This window comes from Setaria italica, chromosome VIII, assembly GCF_000263155.2.
Source record: "Setaria italica strain Yugu1 chromosome VIII, Setaria_italica_v2.0, whole genome shotgun sequence".
Taxonomy (NCBI): Eukaryota; Viridiplantae; Streptophyta; class Magnoliopsida; order Poales; family Poaceae; genus Setaria; species Setaria italica.
Window position 1 is genome coordinate 31,851,037 of NC_028457.1, and position 16,765 is coordinate 31,867,801.

Below are 16,765 nucleotides of genomic sequence, written 5' to 3' on the forward strand. Positions count from 1 at the left end.
CCGGTGACGAGAGAGCGTAGAGGATTCGGCTGGGGGAGAGAGAGGGGTGGCGGGTGAGAGGATGAGGGGATGAGCGGATAAGTGTGGGGTGGGGGTACTGGGGGAGGGGTGGACAGGAGAGTGGGCCAGGGGTGCGGACGTGAGGTCTATTGAAACTGGAATTCATAAATATTTTGGATCCAAAGCACATACCACTGCCAGTTATCACCGCCGCTTCGTAATACAAACCGGCGGTGATGGTCTTTTTCACCGCCGGGTTTTACTGTAAAATCGGTTGTGATACTCTATCACCATTGGTTTTATATTAACCGGCAGTAATATACTATTGGGGATGGCTCATTTTGTAGTAGTGGATGGTGCTTGGACATGTGGTGTGAAGAAGTTACGGATATGGCTGGGAGCGCCATAAGTTTTTGCCTTGTCTTCCTTCTGGTTAACTAGCATGTGAAATTTAAGGGGCGGAATTAGTTGGTGTGTAGGGCGGGGAATCAACCGGCTTCACATATATGCACATCTAGAGTAAGGGGCCTACTACACAGTGGGCTCCATTAATGGGCTCCACTAACAAGTGCACTTTGCTCCAGTGCACGTGCGGCTTTGCAGTCAGCAAGAAATCCCGGAGAAGTTTAAAGAGAAGAAGAGTAGATAAACCCGATCATGGAGAAATACTAATGTGAAGTGGACACTGGAAGGCAGTTCACTAACGGCGGCGTAACAGGTGTGAAAAATCCCTGGGAAAAAATTTTCTGCTCGAGGTGCTCGTAAAAATCCCTGGATTGTCGTGGCCTAGGCATGCACCCGTAGCACATTCCACGTGCTCATCTGAGCCTCTGCGCGTGGCCTGCCATCCAGCCAGAAGATGATGCTGGTGGCCTCGGAAGAAGACAACAGCCACTAGTGACTGCATTAGGTTGTGTGTGAGACTGAAAGGGAAACTTTAAACCAATTCATCTAGTGAATCGACATCAATTAAAAGAGAAGGAGGACCTCGATGTTGAAAAAGATATACAATACTACTATATAAACAGTTTGTAGGCACGGGTAAAATCATATTTCCAGTTCTAATTACATCAGCAGCTGCTTTTTGCAGCTACAAACCAAGCATTTGCCGGTGCAGATTTTAAACCATACCTGAAAATGGATTTCCAGGGATGGTCCGACTAAAAAATTAAAAAAAAATAGAAGGACCACACCGAGACTCTAGCCTGTCGTGGCAGCTCCCTTTCGACCCCTCCTGCCATAGCCATCCTCGTTGTCGTCACTCCTAACCAAACCGCACTTACCGAATGTCCTCCACCAGCCACGGCAGTGACATCCCCACCGCATTGCCTCAGCACCCACACGCCCGCCACCATCACAAGGCCGGACTGCCGCTGGCGGCCCTCCTTCTAAGCCGGCTAGACTCAAGCAATTTCGAACCCTAAACCTCGTACCCGAATCGTGAACCCTAATTTCTCGCTAGAGTTCGCTTGAGCTCAAAACCGCTATCACCATAGTTTGAGTCCACCTCTGTTCAACATAAAAAAAATTGAATGCGGAAGGCTTCAAAAAGACTCGCGTACAATATAGCTTTTCCCAATTAGGTTATATATGGATCCATCAATGTATAGTAATTCAAGTAAGAATTTAACAAGGACGAGGAGGAAGGGTTGCCTTGCTTGCAGTGGAAGAAGATGATGCATGAAGACAACAATGCACCATGTCTGGATTGTTAGTGTCTACACCGTTTCTGTTGTATATGCAAACAAAAGAGGAGACCTGGAAAGATTCTCTCGATGGGCGGGCTGCAGACCATGCATGGTTCTCCCGCGAGAGAGGGGGGACCATCATGTCGTGCGTGCGTCATCATCTAGCTGCCATGCCGCGTGGTTGCTTTCACGGAAAATCGTCCTAACGTTTCCACCTCACCGGTGGCTCCATCTCCAGCAGCCCACAATACGTCCAGGTCCTCACACCATCCACCCATCCCTCTCTCTATATACAACTGAAGGCATCTCTCAGGGGCTATATCTTTCTCACTCTTCCTTCTTCCTCCCCAGTGACGAGAGGGATCAGATCGGAGGCTGTCAGTCCGTTGTCAGTCCGTCCTCCATCCTCAACTCCTTGCTGGTAAGGTGTTCCACAACGGGTTTGATTTGCTTGGGTCAATCGATCATGGCTTAAATTATTTTGTGACCTCATCGATCCTTTATTAATTTGGTATATATAGTTTGGCGGAAGGAAGGATCCATGGACATGATCTCCAGCACCACCAGCAACACTAATGCGCCATCTACTCTGCAGAACAAGCAGGTAACTACTCCATTCGTGATTTGTTTCATTATTCCTCCATTTCTCATTTTCCCTAGATACTCCCTCCATCCTTCCTTCCATATACAGATCGATCGATCTGTGTGTATTTATAAATGCTACTTCTTTTGGGTGTGGTGGTGAACTAGCTCGGTCGATAACGCGTGAACATGATTTGGTTTTACCTCCCCAACTAAGAGTAGCATCATAGCTAGCTGCTAGGAGTTGAGGTGTACATCAGCACAAATACTCGATCGATAATGTATCCATGCATATTCTCCTCCATGGAGCAGATCAACTACCAAACCAATTCAAAGATGAATTAAGGCGTGGATCGATCTATCTTTTTTTTTTATTTGGTAGTTGCATATATAAAGACCGAGGGACTAAAGATTTTCCTCCTCTAGTTTTTTCTCTATTCACTTGCAGATCCATTAATCACCGTGCATTGTTGACAAGTACTACTATATGTATATGCCTCAAAAGCTAGTAGCAAGTTATAGGATATAAGGGGAAAGATAATTTTACCCGGAATTTGTTTGTATCAGATGCCACTCCATCCTTGAGGTGATAAAACCTACATAATCGTACTTTCTCCGATTCCAGTGACATGCCAATGAGGTGAGGATTCAGTGTAGGGGCCTCGTTTTTTTGGAGTGTAGCGAGTGAAAGGGAAAGGTGCACCGATGGTAGTGATAAACAGGAACGGAGATGGGAGGTGTCAAGTCATCATCCTATAGAAGCCAATTGAGTATGTGCAACGACAAATCTGGTCAGGGGGAGCCATCGGATAAGAGGAGCTAATGATTCACAGGGTGAGGGCATAATAGAGAAGGTCATGATAGTCAAGAAATTAGGTAATGCTGATGGGGGACGGAGACTCTAGGGGTGAGTTGTGGGTGGCGGCGGTAGAACGGGAGGGTAGGGATCTCGGGATCTATGGGGAGAAAGATTAGATTAAATAGGTGTAACATGGGCCGTTGGATCAAATGAATTGATGGCCCAAATTTAGGAAAAGCCCAATAACTAGATTGAGAAATTAGTGGGTTGGAGAAGTAGGCTGTTGGATCACATGAATCGACAGTCCAAAGTTTAGGACATGCCCAAATAGGTTCTGCTTGTATCCTACGGGAGGGTCGATCGGAAGAAAAGTTTGGATTGAACTGGGTAGGGAAATAAATGGGCTGTTTGATCACATGAGTTGACAGCCCAAAATTGAGGGCTTGCCCATGTAGGCTATAGCAAGATCTTATGGGAGGATCATGATCGATAAAAAAAATAAGTGGGATGGAGATATGGGCTATTGGATCACATGAACTGACAGCCCAAAGTATAGAATTTGCCCAAATAGGCAATGGCAGGATCCTTTGAGGGTCATCATTGATCGAGAAAAGAAGGGGGGAAGAGAAATGGGCAATTGGATGATATGAATCGACCGTCCAAATTTAGGACATGCCCAAAATAGGCTATGGTTGGCTCGTAAAGGACGTGATCAATCGAGAGATAATAAGGGGGTTGGAGAAATGGGCCGTTAGATCAGATGAATTGATGTCCTGAAATCTAATCAGATGAATTGATGTCATGATCGATCGGGGGCAGAGGAGAGAGGTAGAGAAATGGGTGTTGGATCACATTAATTAATGGTCCAAAATTTTAGGATATGCCCAAATAATCTACATTTGGATAAGGGGAGAGAGGGTGTCGTGATCGATTTGAGAGAAAATAATTGGGGTGTATAAATGGGTCACTAGGTACACGAATTAAGAATTATGTGGGATCCTTATGGGATGGTCATGGTTGATGGAGAGAAAAGAAGTCGGGGTGAAGAAATGGGTTGCTGGATCACTTGATTTGACGGCCCAAAATTTAGGACACGTCTATACAGGCTACCATCCGATTCTACTTCTACAAGTGGGCCATGATCAATCAAAATAAAATAAATATGATGGACAGATGGGTTGTTTGATCTCATGGAATCGATGGCTTAAAATTTAGGAGATGCAATAGGCTATGGTCGGACGCTACAGGAAAGTTGTGATTGTTCCATAGAAAAGCTTGGATAAAGTGGGCTGGAAAAATGGGCCGGTGGATCATGTGGATTGGTCCAGAATTCAGGTGTACGTTGGCGGGCTGGAAATGCTCATTTTTGTAATTGGCATGCTGAAATGAGTTCATACTACATTGGTTAAATTTCCATCCATGGGCCGGAATATAAGCTAGTTTGCACGCCGCTCACCGCATCTTTATAGAATTGATCCATCATCTTGCATGTCATCCTATCTTTTTGCTTATATCACATGATTATTTATATTCCTTTTTGTTGCATGCTACATATATAAAATCTGAGTGTGCATTGTATACTCCTCTAATGATCTGGTGCAGGAGGCGGCGATGGTGGCATCACCACCTAGGGAGGAAGCTGCTGCAGCTAGGAACGTCAAGGCCAAGCAGGCATGGCAGCAGCAGATGGCGGCGAGCGGCGGTGGGGAGCGTAAGCCGCGGCCGCAGCAGGAGCAGGGGCTCAACTGCCCGCGCTGCGACTCCACCAACACCAAGTTCTGCTACTATAACAACAACAGCATGACGCAGCCGCGCTACTTCTGCAAGGCTTGCCGCCGCAACTGGACGCAAGGTGGCACCCTCCGCAAGGTCCCCATCGGCGGCAGCTCCCGGAAGAACAAGCAGAGCCGCGCCGGGGGCTCATCCTCCTCCTCCTCCTCGGCACCACCAGCACCATCCTCGACCTCTAACGACTCCAACAAGATGAACCTCACGCAACAACTGATGATGATGCCTACTACTACGACACCTATGCCCGCCAACTTCCCCAACGTGCTCCCGACGTTCATGTCAGCAGGCAGCGGCAGCTTCGGCGAGCTCCCCGGCAGTGACCACCACTCCCTGCCCTTCCCACCATTGTCTCTGCCTTCCAACCCTACAGGCACGATGCCATCTTTAGTCGGCATTCTTAGAGGAGGGTTTCCTGATGGCGGGATGGCGGCGCTGCCATTTCTTCCGGTGCCACCTTCATTTGGTGCGATGCATCAGCATGGGCATGGGATGATGGGTGGCTCATCTGACCAACAGCTGGTGGGGCCCCTGCAGGGTATGGATCAGGCACTGAAGCTCCCTTTGGCTGCTGCTTGCGGTAGTGGGCCCCAGCAGTGGCCGTCGTCAGCAGCGCCGGAGCAGCAGGTTGTTGGTGGTGATGGCCGTGCGGACAAGAACAACAACAACAATGGCGGTGGGGCAACAGGCAGCAGCAGCGGGGTCGAGTACTACTGGCAAGGATCGATCTGATCATCCATGTCGTCGTCTGATCATGATCAATAAAAAAGAAGAAAATAAAGGAAGGGAAACCCAGCAGCCAATGCAATTCAGAACTAGTAGTACTGGTCTAGTTAATAATTAGCGAGTTTGTGGTCATGATGGCAAAATAGTCATCGTGCATCACACATGCATTTTTTCCTTCATCATTTCCATGCGTTAGTTCATGTATGGGAGAATTTAGTTTGCATATTCAACTAGATAATTGCATTTATAGGATAATTTCATTTCCAGTGGATGATATTCTCTTCATTCCTCCGCCTCTTTGTTAATTAGTTTAAAGATTTTGTTGTGTACCCTGGTCTCTTGATCGACGAAGTGGGCTGTGTGTTACACTACCTAGCTATAGATAATGTATGAACGACATGTCTAGGGCCGTGTTTGTTTAGGATTCTAGGGCCGATTCTGGTGGAAAAAATCGAACAAGCCTCCCAAACACCACGATTCTCGGTGGATTCTCCAGCAATCCGATTTTCTCCCGAGCCGAAGTATTAACGTGAGATGGGAATTGGGAGAATCGGGCGGGGGGTCGCTTGCGGGAAAATCCCGCCGATTCTCCAGCGCCAGGCCTTCGCCCCGCTCATCTCTCCGCGCGAGGCCTTCGCCCCGCCGTCAGCCCCACCGGAGGCCCTACGCTCCCCTCCGCTTCCCGCCCGCCCGCCCTGCCGGAGGCCCCTCCGCGCCCTGCCGTGCCCCGCCGGAGGCCCCTGCACTCCCCTCCGTGCCCTGCTGTGCTCCGCCGTCGGCCCCGCCGGAGGCCCCTCCGCTCCCCATCGAGCTTCGCCGTCAGCCCCTCCGCGCCCTGCCGTGCCCCGCTGGAGGCCCCTGCACTCCCCTCCGCGCCCTGCCGTCCTCCGCCGGAGGCCCCGCCGGAGGCCCCTCCGCTCCCCATCGAGCTTCGCCGTTAGCCTCGCCCGCCCTGCCGGAGGCCCCTCCGCGCCCAGCCATGCCCCGCCGGAGGCCCCTGCGCTCCCCTCCGCGCTCTGCTGTGCCCCGCCACTAGCCCCTCCGCACCCTCCCGGCCGGTCTGCGTGCCAAGAAGCAAGGAGAGTCGGAGGAGACGAGAAGGAAGGGGAGGCCGATCCACACGCTGTAGAAGGGGGCTGAAACAAAAAAAATCAAGTTGCCAAACACCTCGATTCTCCTACCAGCAGATTATGTGGACAGCAGCTTCTCAAGGTAGCTAGATTTCCAGAGAATCGCTACTCAAAAAAGCTGAAACAAACACGGCCTAAAAGAGGGAGCAGGGCACTGGCAGAGGGCTTAGCAGTCCGGGAACCGAGATTGTGCCAGCCCGAGATGGAAAGTGGATAAAAGGGCCACGTGGGCCGGGTTAAGGAGGAGTAGAGATTTCATCCCAAAACTAAATTCGGGTTTAGGGATAGATTTAGGGGGCTTGTGAGGTATTGGGTTTTGTTATCATCAAATTTGTATAAGTTATGGGAATTAGACAGGTCTAGGATTAGAAGCAATCAAATGCAACACAAGTATTAGGGGTTGCTTTATGAAAGGTTAATTAAATTAAGAAATAATTTTAATCATTCCTAAAGATGTTAAATAAATATATGCATATGGGTTTTGGTTACAAATTTTAAAATATTAAAATTTTAGTGAATTATAAAAGAGACTAAGAACCAGGGTGTTACATGTTCACGCACAAACACACACGCCCACCTCAGACATGCCACACACATAAAAAAAAACATGCCTAAAAGGCCACAACAGACGAAAACTATTGAAGAAATCATTAGAATGACAGCTTAGCTGCATGGAGAACAATCTTTGGCAGTCATGAACTCATGATATGGGATAGCCAGTGATTTTTGGACATTGTATGGTTTTCAGTTTCGATGCTACTAAGAAGGCTGGAGCCAGAAGGATAACGTCAGTCTACTATATATTGTTATGCATCCCTATAAAATGTGCTCCTCAATTTCACTATAGGTTATAGTGTTGTATTGCCAAACAGAGTGTCTCAAGTTGTCTTCAGTGCACCACATAGCTCCATTCTTCAATTTTCTACGCTGGAAATGTGTGTACAAGTTTCATTTACGTTTTCAAGCTACTAGTCTTGTAATTTTTCTACTCGATTCTAAACAAAGCAATACATTTTAGGATCGAATACAATCATCAATCTGCTGCGAGTACATGTTACGTACTAACGTCTAATCATATATAGAAACATTATAGCGTGCTCTCTATTTTTGTAGTGCTCTCTATCTCTGTCGTTGTACTAACAGATGCTACACAATTACTGTATGCAGTACCGGAATGCCCAGGTTTGCCGTCTAATAATGCCTACATCAAAAAATTATGCTTTGGTGTTTTTTTATATCTGCCAATGCCTACATCAAAAATTATTCAAAATCATCCTAGTAAAGTTGAAGTGATTTCCTGACACTCAGATTACACTAGCTAGTCTTGCCCATCAGCCTGAACAGCTAACGGTTACAGGGTATTATCATGTAATTACTATTTCACCCTTTCAATCTTAAGAAATCACCCTTCTACGCGTATGTGAAGAAATAAAAAAATAGCTTACCCTCCTTTTCTCCATGGTGAAGATAAAAAAACACAACTTCGTTTGCAGAGAAGATCGAAACAACTTTCTGGGATTCACCAATCGCCTTTGAGAAGTGTTTTTTTATCTTTTCTCTCATTTTTTTTCATGTCTCATTGAACCGTAATATGATTCAAAGAGTAGGTATGATTTTGTTCCTGGTTTATAAACTGTTGCTCTAGCTGCATAATTTTTTGTTTTATAGATGTATAATTAGATAGTTCTTATTAGCTAGACTAGGAATACAAGTTTTTTTTTTGACAATTCTTCATGATCTGTTCCAAGTGTATAGACTGTTTGTTCCTTATGCATAAAAGTTTTGTTCCATCTAAATAATTTCTTTGTTCTAGTAAAGTAGTTCTTGCCTCGCAAGCCACGCGTACATATTTTGTTCCATGAGTTTTTTTATGATTTGTTTCATGTGTAGAAGCTAGCATTTTATTCCTTCTATATGAAATTTTATTTCACCCGAACAAGCTTTTATTCTATTTAGACAGTTCTTATGCTCCTTGGCAAGAGCTACAGACCACCTGTTTCCCATAACTACTTCCTACGCAACAGGCCACGCCCTACCAATCTAGTATCAGGGATGCCGGGTGCCGATTCATCTGACGCAGACAGCGCCGCCGCCGCCGCTTCCGCTAGTACACAGCTAGATGGCGGCGAGTCCATCTTGCTCGCCATTCAACGCCAATTGGCAAACATCTCCAAACAACTCGCCGCCCAACACCTTCGCATCGCTGAGGTGGAGAACCGCCCCACCGATTCTGCTGCTCTTCAGATTGCTCGTCTGTTTGGCATGCCCAACGACAGCAATCTGCCGCCTACTTCCACCACCGCCGCTTCCGTCGTTGCCCCCGCAAGTTATGTTCCTCCACCTGCGCGTTCCCAGCACACCTCCATCTTGAACATCCAGTTTCCCCCCTCTCCAAGAATGCCACCGCTACCACTGCCTACCGCCGCCAACAACCTTCCTATCCTAGGTCAGTCGGTCGCCGGGCCAGCCGTTCCTCGCTTCCACAATCTTGAGTTTCCCACCTTCAACAGCAAGGAAGATCCCTTCGGCTGGCTCAATCCTACGAGCAGTTTTTCCACGGCCAACGCACCTTGGAGGAGGATAAAGTCTGGCTAGTGTCATATCACATGATGGGAACAGCCCAGACTTGGTACTTCATGCTAGAACGTGACTCTAGGCCTCCATCGTGGTCTGATTTCAAGGAGTTGTGCAATCAGCGCTTCGGTCCACCTCTCCGGAGCAATCCTTGGGTGAGTTGGCGCCACTACAGTTCCGCTCCATGGTGGCCGAGTACCAGGAACGCTTCCTCGCCCTTCTATGCCACTCTGATTGTCTGGCGCCTCATCAACAAGTGCAACTCTTCACGGCTGGCTTCCCGGAGCGGATTAACGTCGATGTTGAGCTCCAAAACTCCGAGGACCTGCAAGTGGCCATGTCGTTGGCATGAGCTTATGAGCACCATTCCTAGGCATCGGAGGATTCCACACCAAGCTGGCCACCTCGCTCATCAGCCTGGCCTTCCTTCCCTGCCCCAGTGGCTTCGCGCGGTACTACCCCGACATCTACACCAGCAGCACCATCTCCTACACCGCAAGGCGCTTCTGCCCCGCCGCACCCGTTCCGCCGGTTATCCCCAGCCGAGCTCCTGGAATGCCGCAAGCAGGGCCTCTGCTATAACTACGATGAGCAGTACGTCTGCAGCCACCGCTACTAGTGCCTCTTCTACATCGAGGTCGCGGACTATGACGACGATGGAAGGACGAAGTTCCCTGATCAGGACACGGATGATGCCACGCCGACTATCTCCCTCCATGTACTCACGGGCATCCGGATCGAGGATACGATGCAGCTCCAAGTTCTTGCATGTCCTTCTAGACTCCAGCTCCACCCACAACTTTGCCAACAGCGTCGTCGCCTGTCACTTGGGCATGCCCATTCGTCATATATGGCTCTGCGCATCGGTGTTGCTAACGGCAACAAGATTGTCTATGAAGGCTGCGCCCTGGATGTCCCTATCACCATCAGCATAGAAGCTTTCTCCATCAACTGCTACGTCATTCCATTGGGCTCCTTTGATGTGATTTTGGGGGTGAAATATCTCCGCACTTTGGGCCCAATCTTGTGGGACTTCAATGATCTATGTATGGCTTTCTGGTGTGGTGACCGCCGAGGGTTTTGGAAAGGGATTGAATCAGCCAGGGATGACATTCAAGAGCCCGCGGTGCGCACCGTTAGTGGTGCTGGTTCTAATTTGATGGATCACCTACCGCTGGAGTTTAGCACCGTGTTTGATGAGCCATCGAGATTGCCTCTAGCATGCGCCTGTGATCACCACATCCACTTGTTGCCTGGCATAGCTTTAGTGGTAGTCTGGCCTTACAGATACCCACAGCTTCAGAAGGATGAGTTAGAGAAGCAGTGTCAGATGATGTTAGAACAAGGCATTATTCGCCTGAGCACCTCGGCATTTTCAATGCCTGTCTGGCTTGTGAATAAGCCAGACGACACATGGTGCTTCTGCGTGGATTATCGGGCACTCAACTTAGTGACTGTCAAGGACAAGTTCCCTATTCCGGTGGTGGATGAGTTACTGGATCAGTTACGCGGTTCCCATTTCTTCACCAAGTTGGACCTCCATTCAGGCTATCATCAAGTCTGTGTCCACCCGGACAACATTGAGAAGATGGTGTTCCGTACACACCATGGTCACTTCGAGTTTTTGGTGATGTCGTCATGAATGAGGTGCTTCGCCCGTTCCTCCGCTGCTTTGTCCTTATGTTCTTTGACAACATCTTAATCTACAGTGCTACTTGGGCGAAGCATTTGCAACATGTTCGTGCAGTCCTCGCCATGCTTCGCGCCAACTCCCTCTTTGCCAAGTGCTCAAAGTGTTCGTTTGGTGTACGTCCATCGCCTACCTTGGCCATGTCATCTCAGGGGACAGTGTGGCCATGGACGCAGACAAGGTGGCAGTCGTGATGACTTGGCCAACCCCACGGTCGGCCTGTGGCCTCCGCGGTTTCCTCGGCCTCATGGGGTATTATCGCAAGTTCATCAAAGAGTTCGGGATCATCACCAAACCATTGACTAAGTTGCTGCGCAAGGAGGGTTTGCTATGGTCCACTGAGGCTGAAACAACCATGTCCGCATTGAAGAAGGCGTTGTCCACAGCTCCTGGTCTGCAACTGCCTACATTTGACAAAGAGTTTCTAGTGGATTGTGATGCTTCGGGGTCCAGGTTTGGCGCTGTTTTGCACCAGGGGGCCAGGCCTATAGCGTTCTTTAGTAGACCGTTTGCTGCTCGTCACTTGAAGATTGCGGCATATGAGCGAGAACTAATTGGATTGCTCAAGCTGTGTGCCATTGGCGGTCGTATCTTTGGGGCCGCCGCTTCATCTTCCGCACTGACCACTACAGTCTCAAATATATGCTGGACCAGCGCCTCTCTACTATCCCTCAACACCAATGGATCATCAAGCTGTTTGGTTACAATTACATAGTCGAGTATCGCCCCGGCTGCCTGAACATGGTGGCTGATGCCTTATCACACCATGATGCCCCGGAGACAGCTGTGCAGGCGGTTTCTTGACCATCTTTTCAGTTTTTGGCTGACATCAAGCGTGACACCAAGAAGATAGATGAGTTGCGCGGCACCCATGATGACATACTTGCTGGCCAGTTGGGAGATCCTTGGAGTGTACAGGATGGGCTGGTTCTCTATGGCCGGCGCATTTTAGCATGCCTGCAAGGTGCTCCATATGGCGCACACGGTTGGTCATGAGGGGATTCAGAAGACCCTCCAACGGTTGTGTACTAACTTCCATATTCCTCATGACCAACGCCTGGCCCGTGAGTTTGTGCGGTCTTGTTTCACATGTTAGTGCAACAAGACAGAAACACTATAGCCAGCAGGACTGTTGCAACCACTAAAGGTTCCATCGCGTGTTTGGGCGGACATTGCCATGGATTTCATTGAGGGGCTTCCCAAGGTTCACGGGAAGTCTGTCATCCTCACCGTTTTGGATAGATTCTCCAAATATGTGCATTTCATCACCCTCAGTCATCCATATACTGTTGCTTCCGTGGCCAAGGCATTTTTTGAGGTATTGTCCGGCTGCATGGGTTTCCGGAATCCATTGTCAGTGACCGTGAACCGGTTTTCACAAGCACTATGTGGCGGGAGTTGTTCAGACTTGCCAGTGTGAAATTGAAGATGAGCACGCCATTTCATCCACAAATAGATGGTCAGTCCGAGGTGGTCAACAAGACGATTGCTATGTATCTTTGGTGCATCACCGGTGATCATCCCCGGGCATGGGTTGCTTGGCTGCCTTGGGCAAAATATTGTTACAACACATCCTTCCATTCATACCTCCAAACATCCCCGTTTGAGGTGTTGTATGGCCGACCACCTCCAGCCATGCTACCTTACTCGCCAGGGACAGAACATTGCCCGCGGTGGAGGAGTTGCTGCGGGAACGCGACATATTCATAGCTGAAGTTCGTTATCAGTTGTTGCAAGCATAGGAGTACTCCAAGCCCTACTACAATGACCATCACAGGGAGCTGCAGTTCGATGTTGGTGATTGGGTATGGCTGCGCCTTCTTCATCGCCAAGCCCTGTTATTGGCTGATTGCCCTAAAGGCAAGTTGAGGCCCCGGTATGCAAGACCATTTCAGATTGTGGAGCACATTGGCAAGGTCGCCTATCAGCTGCGCCTTCCTACTGGTGCCCGAATCCATGATGTGTTCCATATGGGGCTCCTCAAGCAGTTCCATGGTGATCCGCCGGCACAGACGCTTCCACTTCCTATGCTGGAAAATGGCCACTTCCTTCCCCTATCAGCCAAGGTACTGCAGGCTCATGTTCGGTGCGGCATTTGGGATGTTCGTGTTTAGTGGGCTAGCATGGATGCGAGTCAGGCCACTTGGGAACCTTTAGCGCAGTTCAAACAGTCCTTTCCAGAGTTTCAACTTGAGGACGAGCTGTTTGCCAAGGCAGGGAGAGATGTTATGGTCGGCATACCATATAGGAGGTGCCGGCAGCAGCCCCAAGTGCCCTAGGGCAGCAGCCCAGTTAGTTAGAGTCTTATTCAGATAAGATAGAGTTGGTTTAGGTCTTTGTTTGGCCAAAGAGTAATCGGTTAGGATTCTCCTTTGTAGTAGGGATGATATATAAACCCAATTGTACTAGGGAATTAGGCAAGCAATAATATCAAAGGGATATCGTTGCCCAGCTCTTCCACGTTTCCCTCACCTCCCAGCTCGACGACGTGCAACCAGCACGGCGTCTCCCCATCGCACTAGCTTCAAGCCCCGACCTTCTATTTCCCATCGCTACTTCCTACACAACAGGCCACGTGTCACACCCGGTTTTATGGACAAAATCAAGTGCTACCTATATGTATGCCAGGATCAAGTTTCATACATATAGTGACATCATAAGTGAATAACAGCAACAGTATCACGTAAAGAAACACAATAAAGACTTACGAACCCATCAGAGATACACAGCTTAATCCTAGAAACGGAGGCTCCAAACTTCACAAGCAAACGACAGGGGGTTGTGTACTCCTAGAACTCTGCATTATCTCCGGAATACTTCACACACCACCTTCTTCTAAGCAGCAGTAAGCAAGGGTGAGTATACTTATGGTTGCTACTTAGCAAGGCCACTAGAAATAACCAGAATAATGATTTAAGTCCATCTTCAAGTTTAGTTAATCATGTGAGGGTCCAGGCCGCTCTTGACCGTGAGCATAGCTGATCGATCAGTTTTACACTCTGTAGAGGTTGCACATATTTACCCACAAGTCGCATAAAAGTTCAAAGAACTTTGGACCCAACCATGCAGTGCTAGCTAGGCACCATACCACACTTCTGAGGTGTGATTGCATAGGGACGTTACGAGGCCTTTACAAAGATTCGCTAGTAAGTGGTAACCCGCTAAGGTTTTCGGATCAGTAGCAGAGCATAACAGACCCCTAGTGAGTACAGTGCCTTAGCAAAGCCCACTTCCCAAGAGAGTGAGTGCTATACCCCATCTGCTGTCGCCCCTCTTGCCCTTTCGATAAGATTACCCCAGACTAGAGTGTCTAATTATTCAGCCAAGACCAGAGCCATTTAGTCTTGTGGTAGCACTGTTTTCCTGGGTGGTCGCTCCATGTTCTGATTAAACATTATCATAATATTATTAACAAAGCATAGGTAGAAGGATGGTTAGGGACACTTGCCTTTCTCCAACAAAAAGTTACTCTTACTGCTCTTCAGCTTCTTGCTTTCTTGAAACTCTTACTCCTCAAAACTTCTAAATGGCGATCCTTCTACTCGGAGCAAACATCGTAACAAACATACAAGCAACAAACAAGTACAACTAAGAATAATACACCAAAACAAAATACATGCTATAAAAGAGCGTACTAAAGGACATGGCTCGATTCTAAGATTACGCGAACGTAAAGAACGCTTAAAATGGAACTATGGTTGAAAAGATAAAGCTATCGAGAGATTTGAATTATAAAAGAAAAGATAAGAGCTACGCGCTGCATTTATTTTAGTTGAGAAAAACAATGTAACGATATTTCAGAGAAATATCCTTAGTCAGAATTAATCAAGTGATATTTATATTTTCATAAGAAAAGACGATGTAAAACTTAGTCCAATTTTATTTATAAATATTGAAGTACAATTTATGTAAATTAACATTTGAGTTTAGAAGAAGCATGAAAAAGCATTTAAGGGTACAAGTTTATATTTCGAGTTCAACTAATCAAATTATATTAAAAACACATTTATATTCAGATTAGTTGAATTAACATTTAGTTATAAAAACTTGAGATATAACCTATGTAGCTTTTATTTAGAAAGCCAATTGAATAAACATTAATCAAATTGAATTTAATTTATGAAACATCGAGGTATAACTCTAAGTGGCTTTTAATTGGAAGAATTATTTAGAGAGGCATTAATCAAATTAACTTTAGTTCATGAAAAAACGATATATAACCTAATTAGCTTTTATTTAGAAGAGGATATGAAGTAGGCATTAATCAAATTAACAGTTATTTTGAAAAACGGTGTATAACACTAAATAGATTTTATTTAGAAAAGAACTCGGTTATCAGGCATTAATCAATTTAATATCAAATTTATTTTTAAAAATAGGCGTGAAGGCAAACATCACCACTAACATGCAATCTATGTTGTTATGAAGCTAACACAACTTGAACGGATTAAAACGGAGCTAAAACGTAGAATCTATGGGTTAAACGAGGTTGCAGGGGTCTAAACGAAATTAACCGTACACTTGGAGGGTTAGCTGAGAAGATTGGCAAGACACAAGGAGTAGTGCTTGCGAAAAGGTTAAAGGATAGGGTTAGATTTGCAAAATTGCAGGGGCTGGACTGGATCTAGGAAAGCTAATAGATCCAGGGGGTTATCTGCTAGTTTGCCAAGACACAAAGAAAAGAGGAAAATTACAGGGTTCACCAAGGGCTAAACCGAAAAACACCGGTCTTCTTTTACCTCTCGCCAGGGACTCTGGCCGGGCGAATCGCCGGTGCTTCGAGCGGTTGGGGCACTGGCGGGCGGTGCAGGAGATAGAGGAGGCGGAGGGGGCCTTGGGGAGGTGCTAACCGGTGGCAGGGACGCGGCGTCCCGGCTGGAATCGGGCGAACAGAAACTGGCGGCGGCCGGCTCAAAATCCTCCGCGGCGGCGGCGCTCCAGCATCAAGATGGCGACGAGGAATTGCAAAATGGGTGCGGCTCGATCTCGCGAAGCTCCTGGCGGCACTAGCTTGGTCCGGGGACGTCCAGGTGCGGCGATCCGGCGTGGCCAAGGGGCGACGACGGCTTGGTCTCCGGCAGACGGAGGATTGCGACGCTGCGTGAGCGTAGGACGGTGCGAGGTGGAGCAGCAAAGGCTAGGGCGGCGCGGTGCTAGGGCTCGGCTGCGACCTTAATAGGCGTGTGGAGCGGCACCCGAACACGCACGTCGAGGTTGGTCAGCGGCGGATGATAGGCCCGATGGGCCAAATGGGCCGGGAAGTGGCCCGAGGGGAAAAAGGTAGGCCGAGCCCATGGGCTTGGCCCGGATATATTTCCCGTGTAAATAAAAATCCAGAGAAATCTAGGTCTTCATTTAAGCCACGAAAAATATTCCAAAAAAATTCTAAAAATTCCAGGAAAATTCCTAGAGGTAGATTGGGACACGATCAATTCAAATAAAATACTTGGAGCTCGTGAAAAGGATTTTAGAACCTTCCAAAAATTAGATTTAGCTCTAGGAAGAGGAGAATAAATTCCAGAAAAAGATGGAAAATTCTCAGAAGGCCCTGGGCAACGTTTAAACGTATTTTTAAAAATTTTGCACTCAAGAAACACCAAGATGCATCGGCATGAATGTACAGACACAGAACAACATTAATAATTTAGAAAAGCAAACAATTAATTTTCCTATACTAAATTCCCTGTAAAGAAAAATAAATGTTGGGAAAATTTTAAAATTATGAGAAAATCATTGTTTAATTATTCCTTTTATTCACATCCTGAAATTCAATTGAATTTCAGGGTGT

At 47.4% G+C, this 16,765-nt stretch overlaps 1 protein-coding gene across 1 annotated transcript; it reads left to right on the forward strand.

Annotated features, from left to right (window-relative positions):
• Positions 1 to 4,680: 4,680 nt before the first annotated feature.
• Positions 4,681 to 5,589, forward strand: LOC101767560 (dof zinc finger protein PBF). The gene has a single exon (XM_004980635.1). The coding sequence runs from the start codon at positions 4,681 to 4,683 to the stop codon at positions 5,587 to 5,589; it is 909 nt and encodes a 302-aa protein (XP_004980692.1).
• Positions 5,590 to 16,765: the final 11,176 nt, after the last annotated feature.